We start from the raw sequence: 23,010 nt of genomic DNA, 5'->3' as shown, positions 1-23,010 counted from the left end.
TCGCCCCACTTTAATGGTAATCTCTTTACATCCTATTTGCGGCAAAGACTGACCATTGCTGGCAACTACTGTGAGTTCATCACTTGGGCCACGGGTAAGTTCAGAGTCAGCCCAATACCGCTTGTAAAGGATATATGGCATAGTTGTCACCTGAGAGCCAGTGTCCAGCAAAGCGTTCACTGGGATGCCGTCAATCACCACTGGGAGGACCGGTCGCCCTCCAACATACTTGGCTCGCCAGTTCTTTGGGCCTTGTGGTCCTACTCCTGGGGGTTGGCCCTCTGCCCCAGGGGTTACTCGTTTAAATAACAGAACCTTGCAATGTGGCCTGCCTTGTTGCAGTGACGACAGATGGGACGTCCGTCCAGGTCATAGCGATCGTTGTCTCTCCCTCTGCGTGGCGGGATCCTCTTCTTCCGTAGCCATGGGACATCCTCTGGACTGGAGGCCAGCTGGATCTTCTCCTTGGATGACACTTGCAGGGACTGCACCGTTTTGGCAAGTGCAGCCATATTTTTGGTCGGCTCCTGGACCTGAAGACGCAGTTCGGCAGATAGGTCTTTGTCCAGAGTCTGTGCATCAGCCCCCAATGGGCTGAGAGGGAAAGAAGCTGCTTTTTCATGGTATGTGATCGCTGGGCACCTAGGGGGCGCTGGACGGCTGACATTTGGTTCATGCAGCACCCGGATAGCCCTGTCTTTGAAGTCTGCAAAGTCTAGATCAGGGTTCTGTAGGGCTATGATGCGCAGCTGTGCTCTGTGGGTACTGGATAGGAGTCCTTCAATAAACTGCTCCTTTAACAGTCTGTCTCCATCTTTCACACTTGTGAAGTATAGCGTGGCACTGTTGCAGGGTGCACAAGTAGGTTACCCAAACCGAGAAGTAATAATGAAAATAACTTGGCACTCAACTTCTAGTATTCATGAGATAGGAGAAGAATTTTATTTAGGCAGTCTGCAAAAACGTTTCAGCCAACAACCTGGCCTTCGTCAGTCCGACTGCTTATGATAATTAGCAGTGTCCAGTGCTGTGACTAGTGGTGGAAACCACGTCTGGATCCCTACACACCTAAATAGGACCTGTTGTACTGACTTACCCATGTAAAAGAAAGTGCTCATCGCTATAACAGCCAGCTGTACTACTCTCTACACTCTTGCATATAACAGGATTTTGGCTTTCCATGGGCATATCATACAGGCAACTCCATTATAAGTATGTAAAAGGGAATTAAGTGATGGAATAAAGTTTAAGAGTGAATGATTCGTGATGCCACCTGTGGTGTTTGGCAATGAAGCTGTTAAGCTGACGCTGCGGACAGATCCACTCGGACAGATGGTGGGGTGCAGCAATGATGGTGTAGCCCTCCAAAGGCAGGGCTGGAGTCCCAGGGCAGATTAGATGAAGAGGGTAGGTGTTGAGGAACAGGGTGTAGTGTTTGGCACAGAGATGTAGCAGTGCTGGAGAGTTTGCAGGAAGAAGGCAAGGACACAACAGGGTGCAGTTTCTTTACCTTTACTTTGCTTGGCAAATGCAGTCCAGGGTCCAGATTACAGATGGCACAGGAGCTGGCTAGCCTGGAAGCAACTTAGGAATCTCTCTAGGCAGATGGGTTGTGTAGTCTCCTTCCTAGCGCTTAGTTTTAGGTACTTGCAGTACTGTGTTACACTGACGTTCCACTTACTTATTCTCTTTAGTACTCCCTCGTATGGCAGACAGCTGTAGCCTTTCTCTTCTGGCTTACACGTCGCTGTTGTGCTTCCGAGTCTTATGTGGGAATAGAGCATCTACAGCTTCCTATTCCTCCGGTTTCTGTTGCAGGACCATCAGTGTCCATACAGCCTTGGATACCGGGCTCCAGATCATGCGTTATAGCTGGGAATGAGCATGAACTCTCTGCTCACTCTCCCAGCTCTTCTCCTCACGACCACACACGTTGCCCTCCTCACACAAACTCCTAATTTCCCCTTCCTGGCCCTCAGAGAGCAGCTCTTCACCCAGTTTTTGGGTTCAGAGCTCCCTCTGCTGGCCTGGAGTGGGAGCTGTGTTGTGTGTTGTGATTAACTGCCAGAGAGATCCTTTATTGCTTCCAAACATGACATCACACTCCCTAGCAGGAAGGTAATGCCACTGTGGCGACCATACTCCTGGGGGCGCCACATAACAATAATGGAATTCATGTGTATAAGGCCGGGTCACACTAACCGACGCAAAATACGGTCCGTATTTTACATGCGTAATACGGATGAATGACCCCTAAATAGAGCTCCGTATGTAATCCGTAAGCAAGGTGTGGTCGCGTATTTTGCGCATGTAAACATCTGTATGTAATCCGTATGGCATCCGCATGGCGAGATTTTCTCGCAGGCTTGCAAAATGGACATTTAATGGTTTTGAGGCCTGCTGTTTAAATCATTAGCCTACACCCTATTTATTGGCTCTGGAAAAGGTGGCTGCCACCATTATGTCCATTTGTGACCTTGCCTTGACTAGGTGTGTTGGTATTGTATCTGCAACATGGCAGAGAGTCTGAGTTTCAACACAACTGAGCAGGTTCTCTTCAACTGGCTTTTGTCACGCCGCTTTGGTCACTCATACCCAGTGATAGTGGATCCGCGGAGGAGGAGACGCATGTGGGTCCATCCACTTTTGAGGCAATGACTCACAAGAGGTCATTTTCACCGCCTCTATTCTTCTCTGCGGGATAATCCAGAAAAATTTTTCCAATACTGTCGCATGAGCCTTGCAACATTTGATCTCCTCTTGGACACAGTGCGCCCTGGGATAACCTTTCAGGACACAAGGATGCGCAAAGCTGTATCTGCAGAGGAGCTACTTTTACTCACATTACGGTATGTACTACACAACCACATTCTCTATGTTCATGATGTGTTGCCCAAAGTATGTTTTTTTTTTGTTTTTGGACTAATTTTTTTGGCCCTCATCTTATTCCAGGTATATTTAAACTTACAGACCAGAATGTTATGTGTAATATGTACTGAATATCACGTAGTCAGTGTGCGAGCAAAAATATGTGTGTTAGTAGATATGGAACAATAAAAAGTTTGGTATGTATGTACCTGGTGTTTTGTTTATTTTTGCATTCTAAAATGTTCCATTTCTGTTGTTCTTCAGCTTCCTGTCCACTGGCCTGTCTTATGCCGTCCTCCACCATGAGTTTCTCATTGGAAGATCTACCATTTCTGGCATAGTCAGGTCGACATGTAGTGAAATATGGTCAAGACTACATCAACTCGTCATGCCCGAGCCCAGGATGGAAGACTGGTTGAGGATATCAAGGGACTTTGAGGAGGAATGCCAGTTTCCTAATTGTATTGGGGCCCTTTATGGCAAACATATCCGGGTGCGTAAGCCGCAGAACTCTGGCTCCCAATTCTTCAATTATAAGCAATACTTTTCTGTTGTATTGTTGGCTCTGGCCAACCCTCAATACAAGTTTATAATAGTTGACATTGGGGCCTATGGAAGAACGGGAGACTCTAGAGTCTTCAATACTTCCATTATGGGTTGACGGCTACGCACCAACCGGTTGGATCTACCCCCACCACGCTAGCTACCAGGCTCCACTCAAGAATCAGTTCCTTATGTCCTTGTGGCAAATGAGGTGTTTCAGTTAACGCGCAATGTCATGAGGCCATATCCCCGGCGCAACCTGGACCACCGGCACAGAATTTTTAACTTGCGCCGATCACGTGCTCGGCAACTGGTGGAGGGTTCCTTTGGCATTCTTTGTGCCAAATGGTGGGTACTCCAGTCTGCCATTCAGCTGAGTGAACAAAATGTTAATGAAGTTATAAAAGCATGTGTCGTTCTTCATAACTTCACCAGGATACATGATTGTTCCTCTGCTGGTGTTGTGCGTGGGTCGGACAATGTGCGTAGGGCGAGACCACATATCATCCCTCAACGTAGACCGCTCTCTGGGCTCAAAGTGCATGATATTTTCACAAATTACTTTATGTCACCTGAGGGGGAAACTTCTTGTCAAGAGCGTGCTGTGTCTATGTTATAAATTTTTTATTTCTGTCTGTGTAAATATACATATTTCAAGGCCTTATGATTCTCTCACTGTTTAATTGCCTTGGTAAGCGTATGTTAGTATGCTGACACTTTTTTTATAATTGAGACAGAGATGTAAAATGTAGTAGACAAATGTTTACTTTTGCCTTATTTTTTTTTGTTTGGAAAAACATATTATTGCCATATGATAAATGTGGCAATGGCCCAAAGTGGCCTTTTTGCAGATGTGAAAATTTAGAAACAAAACATTTTCAGAAAAACAAAAATACAACAAAACCATTATGCAAGACCAAAATGGCTACATTACAAATTTTGGTAGGTCAGGGGAGGAGAAGGCAGAAGACCAGCCTGTGTTAGCTGCTGACTACTTTGCCCAACTTGGCAATCGCCCTGTGTGGGAGCATACTGTTGCCCATGGTGTGGGTAGTGTACTGCCTCCTGGGATTGTGGTGGGTACTGGGCTGACTGAAATTGTAGAGGGGCCTCTTGTTGGGGTTGGTAGGCCCGTGGCTCATACCCACCAAAATAGCCATGTCGTCCCCAACCAGGTTGGGACCGGCCTCCAACACTGGGTGGGAACAAGTGGCCATATTGGTGAGGTTGGCTACAGGCAGACATATGTGGCTGCTGTGGGAAAGGCTGGGTAGGGGGAGGAAGGGGGTGAGGTGTAGGCCCACGTATTTGAGGATCCTCAGAGCCTGCTTGAGCAAGCATGTGTGTGGGATGTCTAAGGTGCATCAGATTCCTTGGGGAAAGCTGCCACCTCTCCCTCCAAATATTCAAATAACTCATATTGCGTATTGGGGTGTGTGCTTGCATCAAGCAGGTTCTGAAAACATCCTCGATTACGTAGCCTCACCTTACGGGAAAGGGCCCGAAGATATCGGGCCAGGCTGTGTGAGTATGCCTCCTCGCCATCATCATTATTGACTCTAGCCAGAGAGTTCAGTACCCCTGTGTCAACATTGGTACGGGTATCTTGGGCAGGGATCTGGCACCTTCTTCTTCCTCGCCGGGATGGTCCAGTAGGCTGTGGGGAGCCCTGGATCTGGGCAGTTGGGCTGCTGCTGATGTTGCCCTGCTCCTCCTGTATGGCGGATGGTGCAGCAGCAGACAGCCCTGCTTGTGCATGTGGTACTGGTGGTGGGGTTTGTGGTGCAGGCACTGGGTTTTCCGTAGAGGAATCTCCACCCATGCTTCTTTGAGGGGAGAAGATGGGCCAGCCACCTCTTCCCCTACAGCCCCAGGATCTATGATGGGCTCGGTATCTGAGCCAGTTGCTCTGTCCATAAGGTTGGACTGAGTTCTGTTATGAAATAGAACAGAACTCGAATTAAAAACTTTTTCTTGGCCCTCTAAAGTATCTGTGTAATGTGGTGTGAGGAATCTACTTACGGTCTCAGATCCAGAATTGGAGCGAGGAAGGAGAGGCGGTCATAATAGATATATTTCCTCTTTATGTGGCCCGCATCACCACTCCTGGCACGCTGTTGATGTTTCCGTCTGTATTGGTCGCGGATGCTGCGCCAGCGTCTCATCACATCTTCCACTGCAATGTGACAGGCAAATTTCACATATTTGCTAGCTCAAATTTGCTACAAGTAGCCTGGGCATGTGGCCTTCTAGGATGTGCTTTCTACCCAGGGTGGCATATATAATTGGGGCATCCAGCCCAGATACACAGGGTCACAATAGTTCAGGGATCAAGTAACTACACTTAATAACTTGGTTGGCTAGGAGGATGAGGAGCTTGTGGCCTGGGCCAAATTATGTCAGTGTAAAGCAATGGATCACATAAAAATCTACATGTCTCATGAGGCAAAAAGGCCAAGCACAGGAAGGGGGGGGCTGATTCTAAATGCCTTTTTTGATGTGAGGTAATTTTAAACACTTTTTGGGTTGTACTTACTCATTTGCTGCTGCTCCTCACGTGGCCGATCACCAAAATCGTGGAACATCTGGTGACACATGCACCTCCATGACGCCTCCTTTCTTGCCCGGCTGGCATAATGGGCATCACGTTGGTCCCAGATTGCCGGTTGCTCCTGCACTAATACAATAAGCATCTCCATATTGAGGAAATATGGTGCCATGATGCTGCAGGACTCCGTGGAGGCGTACTTCCTGGATGTCTGGAGCGCTTTTTGAGCTAATTAGCATGTCTAAGCTTCCTGATGATGGATTAGCCTATTTCCTGTCACCTGCCAAAAGACCTGTGTATTTCTTGCAAGTCACACGTGTGGTCCGTGTGTAATGCGTATTTTTTGCGCACCCATAGACTTGCATTGGCGTACTATGGGCGTAGTACGCTGACAATCGCAGCATGCTGCGATTGGCACGGACCATAGAATACGGATGAGAAATATACGGCTGTTGGGAGCTGACCCATAGAGAATCATTTGTCCGTGTGTAATGCAGGGTTTTAACGCCTCCCACTCGTCCGTATTTCACTCTAGTGTGACCCCGGCCTAATAGTACAAAGTGCTCTTCAATAGTGTTTGTAGCCAAAAAAATGGCACTCTTTTTACCAGACATGTATGCAGTTCACCCAATGAGGCACACACGAATGTTAAGAGCAACCACTAAACCAGTCCAAAAAATAAAATGTGACATCTGTGCCCTTTTACACCTGGAGGCCTGGTATTGGTTAGCTGACAGTAACTTGGATTACAAAATGTGCACACACTTTATAAATTACAAACGTAACCGCACCCCAACCTGATCTCTGTCGGCAAGGAAGAGAAGATAATTTGCTCCAGTTTTGCTCTAAAAAGCTGTCTGTTTTATAACTGTGCCCGTTCTCTTAGAGCAGCACATATTAGAATATATATATATATATATATACAGTGTTCAGTTTAGACCAGAAAAACAACATGTTTTATTTGGCACACTATTGGAAACAATGCTGAAGATAGTCGTCATCATTGTAATAGTGCCAGCTCTCATTCTACATACTTTATGCTATGTATTGACTGGTGATATATGTGCCAAAATTATACACCAAAAATGATGCCATTCGATAATAAATCCCTAAGAATATGCTAGTCCTGAGTTCTGACAAGAGCATCTATAGGATGTCCATAAATAAGTGCACTCATTAAACAGGGCAGTATCAGGATCGCTGTAAATTATCGGGTTAGTCCGTAAAAACGAAAAATACTTTTTTTCCAGTGTCTAGGATAAAAAAAAGATGTGTTTTTGGGGGGGGAGTAGGAGCAACTTTAACTAAAGATTTGTGATAGTATTTAGCATCCGTTCACCATAAAATTGCTTTCTTCATTTTAGCATCTGATTTGTTATATCACTGATCAGCTTATAGTTCATTCTAGAATTCCGGTTTGTATGTAAAAAATGTTGGTTACCTGTGATTTATGGACAAGTTGTAGTTAAAAAAGAAAGAAATGTGTTTGGTAACAGTTGCCACAAAATCAGAGATGGGATGTGGGAGGGTGGTTGTATATTGTGTTAGACAACCACCTGAAAAAGACTATAGGGATAGGCCTAGTGATGTGTGAGTATACTCATTCGAGATTTCCTGAGCATGCTCGGGTAACCTCCGAGTATTTTGGGCGTGCTCGGAGATTTAGTGTTTGTCGACACAGCTGCATGATTTGCGGCTGCTGGACAGGCTAAATACATGTGGGAATTGCCTGTTTGTTAGGGAATCTCCACATGTATTCAGCCTGTCTAACAGCCACAAATCATGGAGCTGAGGTGACACAAACAGATGTTGTTATGCTTGCATCAAGAATTTGGTGAAATCTCATTGAATCCAATCTTCCCTCTACCCGTTAAATGTTCCCTGTGCCATTGGCTACAACACACCCTAAAGCATGATTGATCCACCTCCATGCTTAATGGTTGGCAAGATGTTCTTTTCCGCAATTCTGTGCCCTTTTTTCTCCACACATACCTTTGATCATTGTGGCCAAAGAGTTCTATGTTAACCTTATCGGTCCACAGGACTTATTTTCAAAATGCATCAGTCTTGTTTAGATGTTCTTTTGTACACTTCTGACGCTGAATTTTATAGTGAGGGTGCAGGAGAGGTTTTCTTCTGATGATTATTGCATGAAGTCTGTAGCGCTATTGCCAGCACCTCTGCATGGTGTCCCTTTCTTCTCCATGCAGCGACGCCAGCTTACTCACTGCCCTGGTCCTCGATACAGTCTCTGGCGTGCTCCAGCCCCTGTGTCTTCCTGGTGTGCATGCTGCACTGTGTCTCAGAGGCGTGCCTAGTGCACGTGTGTGTGTGTTTCCTTTTTCTTAAAGAGGCAGCAGGCACACATGGTAAATGTCCTCAACTTATCAGCTGGGAGGTATTTAGGTAATATGTTCACTTGCAAGGTGTCTCTAAGCCAATAGTTGGGAGGTTTCTTGTATAAAAGGCTGCCTCCCCAATTGGGAGGTGCCAGAGGAACCCATATAGTATCTGTTAGGTGGTTTAGTGTTGCAACTGTATGTTGCCACGTCCCCATCCTTAGTCTATTTAACTTGATCCCGTATCCTGAGTCTCACTAGCCTAGTATAGTTAGCCCTTGTTTCTGTGGCAGCTTCGCTGGTGTCTGTACCCTGAAACTGCACTAGCAGTGTCACGTTGGGTGAAGGATAAGCAAGTGCACAACAGATGGAAGGAGGAGCCCACACACTAAGGAAGGGGGATTAGGCAGATCTAAGATCACCGTGTCTACCTAAACGTCCCTATATATTTTCAGCACCTATTGCCGAGCAGAAAACTAATCCCTGCCTGACCCTAGTGATAGGCCCTACATAGGAAGAGGATGGGGTTGAACACTAGTCAGTCACCAGTAAAACTAAAGACAGAGAGGGGTGACGGCCGGGGGGGACATTTAGCTTGTGAAGACCACCGAAATTTCTCACCAGCAATCCCCCAAGGTCCTCAGGGAAGACACTATCTGACTGCTGGAGCTTCCAACAAGACTGAGAGAAGTATGAGCTAAACGCAAAGACCTTCTGCAGCTGGATCCAGGATGACTGTCTGTCACACCTGACACACCCGTGACAGGCGGTATCTCAACTGTTTCCAGAGACCAGTGTGTCTAATCTATCCCTGTGGCTGTCCTGTCAGCACAGTCTGAACCTGTCCCTGCGGCTATCCAGTCGTTACAGTCCAAACCTGTCCCTGTGGCTATCCCGTCTGATATCCAGAGACTGCACAATCTGAACCTGTCCCTGTGGCTGTCCTGTCAGCACAGTCTGAACTTGTGCCAAGTGGCCATCCTGTCTTGTCTACTAATCTGGATTAATGGATTAGATTCCTTGGGGTCATCTGCTACTTCCAGATGTCGCTGGTCGTACCGGCTGCAGTTGTACCTGACAGCTACCTGCCACATAAGCTTGACCTCTCCACTAGAAGCTCCAGCGAACACCAAGGTAGCTGCTTCATCACGCCCCTGCAGGGTAGATCCGGTCCATGGCACAGTGGGTCCATGAACCACGTGCGTCACCTGTGTGCATAACAGTTTGCTCAGGCTATGGACCCCGCTAAGCCTCATTGCCCTCTGGTCTTTTGTGATGTTTGATTCTCTGTTTGGCCAGTATATGCGTCAAGAAAATGTTTTTCATCCTCAGTCTCAGAATGCCCGATTGGAATCTCTGATGTATTGATAGCCTGATAATTGTGTGTCTAGAATGGAACCCATTCTGTCCTGGAGCAGTGCCTGCGAAACTTTGAAGTTTTCAGTCAGCCATTTTCTTCTAATCGGGTCAAGGTGGGATTCCTAATGTCCTACCTATCAGGAGATGCCCTGGCAAAGGCTCAACCTCTTATGGGAGAAAGGAGCATCAATCACATAGGACCTGCAGGCTTTCCTGGTGTCCTTCTGAACCCAGAATCTCCTGAAGAAACTTCCCTTTACAGTTTTCAGGAGCTGACCAGGCAGGTGACGTGTGTGAGGAAGCCATTACATCTGGATCTGTCCTTCCAGAGACCACCTGTTCATCAATCTGTAAAGGCAGCTATCTGTGCTGAAACCATGAAGGTTGACAGGAGTGGGCTGCCTGTGCAGCGACCTGAACTCACTCATGAGAAGGTCTTCTGGTATCGATGCGGTTGTATGTAACACCCTGACAGTCTCAGAATGCCCGATTGGAAGTCCTGATGTCTGGACAACCTGAAAATTGTGCTTTCAGAATGGAACCTGTTCTTTCAGATCTGCCTCGGTACTATGGGGATCCAAAGAAGTGCCATTGGTTCCTGGAGCAGTGCATGTGAAACTTAGAAGTTTTCAGCCAGCACTTTAACTCTGATCGGGTCAAGGTGGGATTCCTAATGTCCTACCTATCAGGAGAGGCCCTGGCATGGCTCAACCTCCTATGGAAGAAAGGTGTTTCAATCACATCGGACCTGCAGGCCTTCCTGGTGTCCTTCTGAACCCAGAATCTCCTAAAGAAACTTCCCTTCTCATTTCCAGGAGCTGACCAGGCAGGTGACGTGTGTGAGGAAGCACTCACGTCTGGCTCTGTCCTGTTCCTCAGTCTATAAAGACAGCTATCTATGCTGAAGCCATGAAGGTTGTCAGGAGTGGGCTGGCTGTGCAACGGTCTGAAATCAGTTGTGATAAGGTCTTCCGGTATCATGGTGGTTGTGTGGAACATCCCAACCGTCTCTGTCCCATGAAGTCTAAAGATCTTCAATGTCTAAGACCAGTGGGAGTGGCTATATGAATAATTGTGGCAAATGGAGGCTTCGGTCCAGCAGTGTGAACCTGTCCCAGAGGTCGTCCTGTCTGTACAATTTGAACCTGTCCCAAGTGAGCATTCTGTCCTGTCTAGGAATCTGGATTAACGGCTTAGACCCCTTGGGGTCAAGTACTACTGCCGGACATCTTCCTGGAGTGGAACATGGCAGTTACGTGCCGCACAAGCCTGACCTCACCACTTGAGGCTCTTGCAAACACCAAGGTAGCTGCTTAGTCACGCCACTCCAGGGTAGATCCAGTCCATGGCACAGTGGGTCCACAAACCATATGCGTCACCTGTGTGCGTAACAAAGGCCATATTTGTGCAGGTGTCTCTGAACAGTAGAACAATGTACCACAACTCCAGAGTCTGCCAAATCTTTCTGAAGGTCTTTTGCAGTCAAGCAGGGTTCTGCCTCTCCAGCAATCCTACAAACAGCTCTCAATAAAATTTTGCTTGATCTTCCTGACCTTATCGTGACCTCCAATGTTCCTGTTAATGGCCATTTCTCAAATATATTTCAAACAGAGGAAAGGGCAAATTGAAAATGCTTTGTGATCTTCTCATAGCCTTCTCCTGCTTTGTGGGCCTCCACCATTTTCATTTTCAGAGTGCTAGACAGCTGCTTAGAAGAACCCATGACTGCTGTTTTTTGGTACAAGGTTACAGGAGGGTGGGTTTTATAAAGCTGTAAAATTTGAATCACTTAGGCTGGTTTCACATTAGCGCATTTTCAGCGCGCGCACGGCCGGGGGTAGCTCCGCCCCCGATCCGGCTCTCTGCCCGGCGTGCCCGCCCCTTCCTTGTAGCGCCGCCTCCTAGCGGACAGCGGCGCCTGCGATCGGCGCACCCTATCTTTAGCATAGGGTGCGCCGATCGTGCGCAGGCCGTGCGCTAGTTGCGCTTTGACCTGCGCTGCGCACTTTTGACGGTGCGCCGTGCACGCCAAAATCCGAAAAGTGATTTTGGCGCGCACGGCGCACCGTCAAAAGTGCGCAGCGCAGGTCAAAGCGCAACTAGCGCACGGCCTGCGCACGATCGGCGCACCCTATGCTAAAGATAGGGTGCGCCGATCGCAGGCGCCGCTGTCCGCTAGGAGGCGGCGCTACAAGGAAGGGGCGGGCACGCCGGGCAGAGAGCCGGATCGGGGGCGGAGCTACCCCCGGCCGTGCGCGCGCTGAAAATGCGCTAATGTGAAACCAGCCTTAGAGAGGAAGCTATTGGGTTCTAATGCTGGACATGGTGAGGATATGGGGTCTCATGCTGGACATGTTGAGGTTGTATGGGTCTCATGCTGGACAAGAGAATGCTATGGGGGTCTCAGGTTGCACATGGGGAGGCTATGGGGTCTCATGCTACACATTAGGAGGCTATGGGGTCTCAAGCTTGACATAGTGAGGCTATGGGGTTCTCATGCTAGATATTGGGAGGCTATGGAGTCTCATACTGGACACGGGGAGTCTATGTAGTCTCATGCTGGATGAGAGGAGGCTATCGGGTTCTTTTGCTAGACATGTTAAGGCTAGCGGGTTCTCATGCTGGACATGGGGAGGCTATGGGGATTTCATGCTGAACATGAGGGAGGCTATGGGGTCTCATGATGGACAAAGGGAGGCTATGGGGTCTCATGTTGGACATGGGGAGGCTATGGGGTCTCATGCTGGGTATGGGGAGACTATGGGGTCTCATGCTGAACATAAAGGCTATGGAGTCTCATGCAGGACATAGGGAGGCTATGGGGTTTCATGCTGGAAACGGAGAGGCTATGATGTTCTTATGCTGGACATGGGGAGGCTATGGGGCTCTCATGCTGGAGGTGGGGAGGCTGTATGGGGCTCTCATGCTGGACATGGCGAGGCTGTATGGGGCTCTTATGCTGGACATGGCAAGGCTGTATGGGGCTCTCATGCTGGACATGTCGAGCCTGTATGTGGCACTTGAGGGGAGGTTATGTGGGGTCTCATATTGATCATGGGTAGACTATGTGGGTTTGATGCTGATCATGGGGAAGCTATGTGGGGACTCTGATGGTATATAGGGAGCTGTGTGGGGGCTCTTACGCTATATAGAAGGGGGGTGCAGGCTCATATGGTATATAGGAGGTGTAGTGCTGTGGGGTTGGTGCAGTGTGACAGATAGGCATTGACCACTAGAAAGTTCACAACAAACACGTTTAGGCTAAGTGCACACGTACCGGAACTCTCGCGGAAATTGCCGCGAGAATTCCGGAATTCCAGTCCGCGGGAAAATCGCATTTTAAATTCCCGCGATTTTCCCGCGGAAAAACTAGCATTTTGCAAGCGTATTTAGCTTGCAAAATGCTAGCGTTTTCCAAGCGATCTGTAGCATCGCTTGGAGAACTGATTGACAGGTTGGTCACACTCGTCAAACACAGTGTTTGACGAGTGTGACCAACTTTTTACTACTGAGGCCGCCTATGCAGCATCAGTAGTAAAAGATAAAATGCAAAAAAAATAAAAAATGGTTTTATTCTTACCCTCCGACGTCCCGCGCATCCGTTCCCAGTAATCCTTTGCGAAAATGCCCGCAATGACGTCCGTTCTCGCGGGATCGCGATGTCTCGCGGTAATTCGCGATGACGTCGCGCGAATGACCGTGAGACTTCGCGATCCCGCGAGAACCGACGCCATCGCGGGCATTTTCGCAAAGGCTTACTGGGAACGGGAGCGTGGAGAGAGGCGGGAAGGCTGCGCGGGACGTCGGAGGGTGAGAATAACAATATTTTTTATTTTTAAATTTTTTTTTTACAGGGATATGGTACCCAAAGCCCGGAGGACAGTCTCCTCTCCTCCGGACCGTGGGTACCATCCGCAATTGTTCTGCTTACTTTCCGCATGGTGTGCACAGCCACATGCGGGAAGTAAGCGGAACAATGCATTCCTATGGGTGCGGGATCGCCGCGATTCCGCAAATTAATGAGCATGCTGCGGTTTTTACCGCGAAGCGATTCCGCCGCGGTAAAAACCGCAGCATTAGCACAGCATTGCGGAATCCCATAGGAATGCATGGGATGCTTATTTTTCGCGTTTTCGCGGCAAAATCGCGCGATTAAAACCGCCACAGAAATGCAAAAAAAAGCCACGTGTGAACTCAGCCTTAATATCTAAACAACTCACACAGTGCTCTGTATCCTCCAGATCGCAGCTGGGGCGTCACAACAGTCCGTGCACAAGACCAGTTGCTGAGGGTGACAGCATCACCGTAGTACGCTGCAGGGTGCCAGTTGTTCGCTGCTCTTAGCTCTGTGTACCTCACACAGCCTGGACATTGCAGAGCCACCTGCTCTGCTACTTGCAAACAAACACTGACACACCCAACCCTCTGCTGCAGGGTTTTTACAAGGAACCTATGACCATAGGTCACTTGGAAGACCTGGCCGGGAGGAAGCAGACCACCCCACTACTATTCTGTAGTCCGCTTCAAAAATAAAAGCAAATGGCAGGTTTTCTTAAATCTGCTTTGGGGAAATAGCTTTCCCAAGACCAACACTTACATGTATTTTGCATTGCAATCACAGCTACAGTATGCCTGTGACTGCAATGCACTACCACGGCCTCAGTACACTTCTGTACGCATCCTGGGGGACACATAGCGACCCTCGCATATAACACCGGTCACTGCCTCAGAGAGTATATCAGTATGCTTAATTCTGCTCAATATTAAGTGATACAATCAGTATTAATATAAAAAATTGAATTAAGATGTTAATATTAATATTGAGCAGAATTAATTTCAGTCTATTGGGTTGGCCTCCACAGCATGGTCTCTCATATGGCAGCTCTGGAAAATTATACTGACAGACAACTCTGTTCCTCCTAATTTTTTACCCTGCAGCTTCTCCCATTGCAATTCCACTGTACCTCCTGTCCAAAAGTCTAAAGGGGTTTATCAAAGGAAAAAAAAATAACCCCAGTCCTCCGCAGGCCAATTCCTGTACTTCCTGCAAAAAAATTTTCAGTGATGTCTACACTGTTTGAAACCTCTGGAAGAATGATTGTCCAGAGAAAAAAAAGGTGAGTGCTATCATAAGTCCTGCTTCATGCAAACAATAAAACATTCTGAGACCATTCATGTGTGAGATTACGTTTCATTCAAGAAAATGGGCTCACTCACAATTTTGCATAAGAACACTGCCATAAATAAGGCTACTTTCACACATCATGTTTTTTTCGACAGGCAGGATTCAGCTATTTGTTAAAAAACTGGATCCAGCTGCTGCTGAATCCGGTTTTCTCTCATTGAATTGTATTAGCGCCGGATAGTACCGCATGGCCTTCCGTTTCTTCCAGTTTTCGCCGGAGATGGCTAAATGTTTTGTTCCGGCGTCTGGAAAAAACATCTGTAGTAAAGTTTTGTGTCTGTCGTGAAAAACTGGACAGCGTAGGATCCGGCGCTTCCGTTTTTTGCTATAATGGAAGCCTATTGATGCTGGAATGCACCGGATCCAGAAAAAGACGGATCCAGCCACTGGATCCGGTTTTTTAAGTCTGCGCAAGCTTAGATCAAATTGACCAGCTGGTGGATCGTAAGGCTCAGGGAGGGGGGGCCCTAGGAGGGGGGTAATGTTAGGAGTCGGATTTCAGCGTTTACTCAGCAGGGATCCATATCCTCACATTCTGAACTCTCCTATTTTTCCACTGCAGAGGAGATTGCAGAGGAGATTGCCTTGCATCAAATCTCTCCTGAGGCTAAGTCCTTCTGTCCTCTTACTGGGCATGCTCATGGGACGATCTTCCATTGGAGATCGGGAGTCATGTGCTCAGGTCCCGCTCCAGTTCTCATTGGTCCATCTCAGAGATCTGGAAGTGTGCAGAAGGTCCCGGCTGCTATAAAAGGCGCGCATGGCTGTTCCGCAATGCGCTAGTATAGACTTACTTGCTGCTGTGTGAATGAGGACGGATGCATGATTCTGGTGACTGACTCATTTGAAACCCCTTCCCTCTGATACTATGCATGTGGATAGGGACTGAGTTAGAATCAGTGCCAGCGCTCCTCTGCTGCGTTTTCCACAGCTGCTAGCGTCCGACATTGCGCTTGCGCCTTGCCTTTGTCGTTTAGCGGCAGTGTCCACACCGCGCTGCAGTAACAGCCTCCTTTGCATTCGCAGTTGCAATGCCGCACACACGGTAGGTCTAGTCGGACGTAGTGCTGCCGTCTTGGGCTACTCCTGTGACCGTATACCGTGTGTGCGTTTCTCAGTCATTTGTGTTTGTACTTTTTGCATCTCTGTGAGTTAACTGAGATTGCTCTGCGCACCTGGGTGAAGTTTAACCCTGTGCGCATTACTGCCATATTGCTCCTGCCACCTGTAACGTCCGTCTGCGGTTCTGGCTGCAGCCAGGCAACACCCCGAGAAACACTGATACCCTTTACCCCTATACAGGGATCTGGATTTACAACAGAGCCCAGGAGGTACTGTTTGAATAGGAGCAGCGGCCAGAGCAGGACGGTCGTCAAAGTGAAGTACAAAAACGGCAGGCAATAGCAGAGTCAATTTCAGGCCAAGGTCAGAGTCAAAAACCAGGAGGGCAGCAGAGGTACAGAATCGTTAGGAAGTAGCAGAGTCAGAATATCCAGGCCAAGGTCACAAACCAGGAGAGTAGCAGAAGTACAGAATCGTCAGGCAAAAGAGGGGTCAGAAATCCAGGCTGAGGTCAGAGTCAAACAGAAATCAATCACTAAGTAACACACAGGGGAACCAAGAATATATCCGGCGGCTTGCAAGACCAGTCCCAAGGTATTTGAGGGATCAGGTCATCCCTCACAGGTTCCTGGACTGGTGATGTCATTAGGGCCGCCCCCAGGACCAGGCCAGATGGAGTTGCAGTAACCCCCTGATGACTGACAGAGGGGCGGAGCCTGCGCCCACCAGATGCCTGCGCAGGAGCCACTTCTCTGTCACCACCATAACTCACGGGCGGACCACGGCGCCTCCCAGTGGCCGAGGCAGGAACAGCCGTCCCCGATTCTGACAGTGAAGTGGCGGTCTGGCGCCTCCTAGTGGCCGTGACCGGAACAGCAGGCCTCGAATCCAACGGTGACGTGACAGACCGGCGCCTCCTAGTGGCTAAAGCTGGGACCATAGGCCCCGAGTCTGACGGCGATGTAATAGAACCACGGCGCCTCCCAGTGGCCGAGGCAGGAACAGCCGTCCCCGAGTCTGACGGCGAAGTGGCGGCCCGGCGCCTCCTAGTGGCTGCGACCGGAACAGCAGGCCCCAAATCTGACGGAGACGTGACAGTACCCCCCTTCCAAGAGGGGCCTCCGGACCCTCAAAACCTGGTTTGTCAGGGTGAAGGAGGTGAAACCTTCTAATTAGTGCTTTTGCATGGATGTCCCGCGCAGGGACCCAGGACCTCTCCTCCGGGCCGTAGCCCCTCCAGTGTACCAGATACTGTACGGACCCTCTTACAAGGCGGGAGTCAAGGACACCCTGGACTTCATACTCCAAGGACCCTCCGACCGAAACGGGAGGAGGAGGGGACGGGACAGGGTGAATTGGGGAGCGATACAACTTGAGGAGAGACTTGTGGAAGACATTGAGTAATTTGAAAGACTGAGGGAGTTTTAAACGGAAGGCCACCGGGTTAATCACCTCTATAATCTCGTATGGACCAATAAATCTGGGACCCAGTTTGGCAGACGGTACTTTAAGCTTGATGTTTTTGGTGGAGAGCCAAACCTTGTCTCCAACTCCCAGGTGCGGTCCTTTGGATCGCCGTTTGTTCGCTGCCGAGGTCTGTCTAACCCGGGCCCCTTTCAAGTTAGAGTTTATCTCAGACCAAATGGTTTTTAAACGATGAATATTTTTCTCTACCCCAGGAAGCTCCGACATTCTGGCCGAGAATGAGCCAAAGCGCGGATGCAGCCCGTGGTTGCAGAAAAAGGGGGTAGACTTAATGGAGTCCTGATACTGATTGTTTAGGGCAAACTCGGCTAGTGGCAGATGTTCTGCCCAATCGGACTGGTGTTCTGAGATGTAGCAACGAAGGTATTGCTCCAGAGCCTGGTTGACACGTTCGGTTTGCCCATTGGTTTCAGGGTGGTAAGCCGAGGAAAAAGATAGCTCAATACCAATGCGTTTACAGAACGCCCTCCAGAACTTTGACACGAATTGGGTACCCCTGTCAGACACAATATTGACCGGGGCACCGTGTAAACGTACCACATGTACAATAAACAGTTTACTCAACGTTTCCGAGTTAGGTAACCCCGACAGGGGGACAAAATGACATTGTTTACTGAACCTGTCCACCACCACCCAAATACACGTCTTTCCATCTGAGGACGGAAGGTCAGTAATGAAGTCCATGGAGATGTGGGTCCATGGACTCTCGGGGGTGGGCAAGGACTGGAGCCAGCCGGCAGGGCAAGTATGGGAGGACTTGGCGCGGGCACAGACCTCACATGCTAAGACATATTCTTTGCAGTCCTTAACCACCGTCGGCCACCAAAAATTCCTAGTTATCAATCTGGCAGTATTATTAAGACCAGGATGGCCTGCCAAAACAGAGTCATGTGATTCTCTAAGCACTTGTAGGCGAAATGCAGGCGGAACGAACAATTTGTTGGGTGGCGTAGTGTCAGGGGCTTGTTCTGGGGATTTACGGATCTCCTCCAGAAGGTCCAATGACACTGCGGACACAATAATCCCAGTGGCCAATATCGGAACTGGTTCACAGTCCTCGGCTTGTGAGGGGCAGAAACTGCGAGAGAGGGCATCGGCCCTCACATTTTTTGTACCAGGGCGGAAGGTGATTATAAAATTAAACCTAGAGAAAAACAATGCCCACCTTGCTTGTCTAGGATTTAACCTTTTTGCTGATTCTAGGTATGTCAGGTTCTTATGATCGGTAATTACCGTGATCTTGTGTTTGGCGCCCTCGAGGAAGTGACGCCATTCCTCGAAGGCCCATTTAATTGCCAATAGTTCCCGATTCCCAATATCATAGTTTTTCTCCGTGGGAGAGAATTTGCGGGAAAAAAACGCACATGGACGAAGCTGAGTGAGGGATGTAGTGCCTTGTGATAGCACTGCTCCCACTCCGACTTCAGAGGCATCCACCTCCACAATAAATGGACGGTCCAGATCCGGCTGAAGCAAAACTGGGTTGGCCACAAAACTCTCTTTTAACGTAGAAAACGCCTGAATTGCCTCAGGATTCCAGTTGGCCACGTCCGCCCCTTTCCGGGTCAGATCCGTGAGTGGCTTGGCAATCTCTGAGAAACCTCTAATAAACTTGCGGTAATAATTAGCGAACCCCAAAAATCGCTGCAGCGCTTTCAGCGATTTTGGTTGCACCCAAGCCTTAATAGGCTGGACCTTGGCAGGATCCATGCGGAAGCCTTTACCTGAAACCATGTATCCTAAAAACTGTACCTCCTCAGCAAAAAAGACACATTTCTCCAGTTTAGCAAACAAGGAGTGTTCACGTAGTCTTTGTAGCACAGAACAGACGTGTTGAGAGTGTGTCACAGGGTCAGCAGAGTAAATCAGAATGTCATCTAAATACACCACGACATACACCCCACAAATGTCTCTAAAAATATCATTAACAAAGTGCTGAAATACGGCAGGTGCGTTGCTGAGTCCGAACGGCATAACCAGGTACTCAAAATGGCCAAGGGGTGTATTGAAGGCCGTTTTCCACTCATCTCCCTTTCTTATGCGGACCAGATTATATGCCCCCCGGAGGTCAAGTTTAGTAAACCAACGGGCTCCTGTTAGCTGATTAAAAAGATCAGGGATGAGTGGAAGCGGATACTGGTTTTTTATAGTGATTGCATTCAACTCCCGATAATCAATGCAGGGTCTGAGACCACCATCTTTCTTCTCCACAAAGAAGAACCCGGCCCCAACTGGAGAAATGGACGGTCTGATAAACCCTTTTCTTAGGCTATCTGCAATATAGTCATTCATGGCCTGACACTCTGGGCCAGAGAGATTAAATATTCTTCCCTTAGGGAGACGGGCATCCGGAATCAGATCAATAGGGCAATCATACTCTCTGTGAGGGGGTAGCTTTTCAGATTCTACAATAGAAAAGACATCCTCAAAATCTCTGAAAGCAAACGGTATGCGGGGGGTTTTAACCTTAACTTGGTTTACTGCCAAGGATATGCAATTTTTCTGACACTGTGGGCTCCAGCGTACAACGTCACCCAAGTGCCAGTCGATGACAGGATTGTGCTGGCGTAGCCATGGCATACCCAGAATAACTGCAGAGGTTAAATTGTCCATCACAAAAAATGACACCAGCTCAGTGTGTAAAGCTCCCACAGACATAGCAACCTTGGCAGTAACAAACTTAACCCCCTCCTGAATAATGGACGTGCCATTAATAGCCGTGGTTTTAATAGGGGCATTAAGTTTTAGTAGAGTTACACCCAGATTCCTAGCAGTCAAGGAATCCATAAAATTTCCTTCAGAGCCACTATCCACATACGCGTTTAAACACAGCGATTTCTGACCACATGAAACTGAAATGGGTAATAAAACTTTAGCCGCATCTGCGGGCAATACCTGAGCCCCTGGGCAACCATAGCCAGAGTAGTTGCCCAGAGGTCGACGTGCCAGGAGCATGGATCTCTGAGGTGCAGCTCTCTCCCTGAAGACTCCAGACTGCCGCATAGTTGTCCAAGAAAATGAGAGAGATCTTCCAGGCTGTGCACTGCAACAGGTGTTCAGGCTAAAAATCAGCTCAGTCAGAAGAAGAAAAAAAAAAGTTCAGGGAGACTGCTTTTGTATATGTTGGGTATATACACAAGAAGCAGTTAATTTTATGGCCGGATATAATGTAACGTCCGTCTGCGGTTCTGGCTGCAGCCAGGCAACACCCCGAGAAACACTGATACCCTTTACCCCTATACAGGGATCTGGATTTACAACAGAGCCCAGGAGGTACTGTCTGAATAGGAGCAGCGGCCAGAGCAGGACGGTCGTCAAAGTGAAGTACAAAAACGGCAGGCAATAGCAGAGTCAATTTCAGGCCAAGGTCAGAGTCAAAAACCAGGAGGGCAGCAGAGGTACAGAATCGTTAGGAAGTAGCAGAGTCAGAATATCCAGGCCAAGGTCACAAACCAGGAGAGTAGCAGAAGTACAGAATCGTCAGGCAAAAGAGGGGTCAGAAATCCAGGCTGAGGTCAGAGTCAAACAGAAATCAATCACTAAGTAACACACAGGGGAACCAAGAATATATCCGGCGGCTTGCAAGACCAGTCCCAAGGTATTTGAGGGATCAGGTCATCCCTCACAGGTTCCTGGACTGGTGATTAGTGTTGAGCATTCCGATACCGCAAGTATCGGGTATCGGCCGATACTTGCTGTATCGGAATTCCGATACCGACTTCCGATATTTTTTCAATATCGGAATTCGGCATCGGAATCGGAAGTTCAGTTGATTGACGGCCTGACGTCATCATGATGCGCGGTGTGTGCGCATCATGATGCGCCGTCATTTCGGGCCTTCCGGGGGTCTCTGCCGGCCTGCCGGGGGGCTGTGCCGGCCTGCCGGGGGGCTGTGTGGACTGCCCGGGGTCTGTACCGGCCTGCCGGGGGGCTGTGCCGGCCTGCCGGTGGTCTGTGCACCCTGTGGGGGTCTGTACCGGCCTGCCGGGGGGCTGTGCCGGCCTGCCGGGGGGCTGTGCTGATGTCTGGGGGTCTGTGCAAGCATCGTCCGATGGGACTACAAGTCCCATCGGGCGATGCCTGCTACCATGACAGTGATTGACACATTAGCCAATGATGGGACAGTAGTAGTCCCATCATCCGGCTAATGTGTTAAATGTTAAAAAAAAAAAAAAAAAAAATACTACATACATACTACATGCATGCTACATACATACTACATGCTACATACATACTACATATATACTACATACATACTACATACATGCTACATACATACTACATGCATGCTACATACATACTACATGCTACATACATACTACATGCATGCTACATACATACTACATGCTACATACATACTACATGCATGCTACATACATACTACATATATACTACATACATGCTACATACATACTGCATGCTACATACATACTACATACATACTACATACATACTACATGCATGCTACATACATACTACATATATACTACATGCATGCTACATACATACTACATGCTACATACATACTAAATATATACTACATACATACTACATACATGCTACATACATACTGCATGCTACATACATACTACATACATACTACATACATACTACATGCATGCTACATACATACTACATGCATGCTACATACATACTACATGCATGCTACATACATACTACATATATACTACATGCATGCTACATACATACTACATGCTACATGCATGCTACATACATACTACATACATACTACATGCTACATACATACCACATATATACTACATACATACAATACATTCATACAATACATACATAGACATACAGTACATATAACATAGAGTAACATACTTACCAATACTTGTCACATTGTTCCCCGAAGCCATTGTCTTTTCCGGAATAAATATTAACATAACAAACCACAAAAATACTCACCCACGATCCGAAGCAGTCCATGAGTGTGTCCCACGACGATCTTGGGTAGAGAACTGCAGCATCAGATGATGCTGCCGTTCTCTACGGGCTGCAGGAATCCAATGACGGAAGGTAGGTATCCTTCCGCACTGTATTCCTCCGCCACTTAAAAAAAAAAAAAGTCCCTAGTCTCACTTTATGCCATTGCTGTGTGGGAATTTCCCATATATATGTGGTATGTATGTAGCATGTAGTATGTATGTAGTATGTATGTAGCATGCATGTAGCATGCAGTATGTATGTAGCATGCATGTAGTATATATGTAGTATGTATGTGGTATGTATGTAGCATGTAGTATGTATGTAGCATGCATGTAGTATGTATGTAGCATGCATGTAGTATATATGTAGTATGTATGTAGCATGTAGTATGTAGCATGCATGTAGTATATATGTAGTATGTATGTAGCATGTAGTATGTATGTAGCATGCATGTAGTATGTATGTAGCATGCATGTAGTATGTATATGGTATGTATGTAGCATGTAGTATGTATGTAGCATGCATGTAGTATATATGTGTTATGTATGTGGTATGTATGTAGCATGCATGTAGCATGCATGTAGTATGTATGTAGTATGTATGTAGTATATATGTAGTATGTATGTAGCATGTAGTATGTATGTAGTATGTATGTAGCATGCATGTAG

At 47.8% G+C, this 23,010-nt stretch overlaps 1 protein-coding gene across 1 annotated transcript in view; it reads right to left on the bottom strand.

Moving 5' to 3' along the window:
• The window catches only part of TMTC2 (transmembrane O-mannosyltransferase targeting cadherins 2), a 454,418-nt gene extending 433,992 nt beyond the window's left edge, over window positions 1–20,426 (bottom strand). The window contains exon 1 of the mRNA XM_073556991.1: window positions 20,285–20,426. Coding sequence (XP_073413092.1) covers window positions 20,285–20,304 — 20 coding nt within the window. The 5' untranslated portion in view covers window positions 20,305–20,426. The remainder of the gene's footprint in view (window positions 1–20,284) is intronic.
• Window positions 20,427–23,010: the final 2,584 nt, after the last annotated feature.

Source organism: Dendrobates tinctorius, unplaced genomic scaffold (assembly GCF_039654945.1).
Source record: "Dendrobates tinctorius isolate UK_male_01 unplaced genomic scaffold, ASM3965494v1 ptg000241l, whole genome shotgun sequence".
NCBI lineage: Eukaryota > Metazoa > Chordata > Amphibia > Anura > Dendrobatidae > Dendrobates > Dendrobates tinctorius.
The sequence above is the reverse complement of the archived record's forward strand: the minus strand, read 5'-3'. Positions and strand labels throughout refer to the sequence as shown.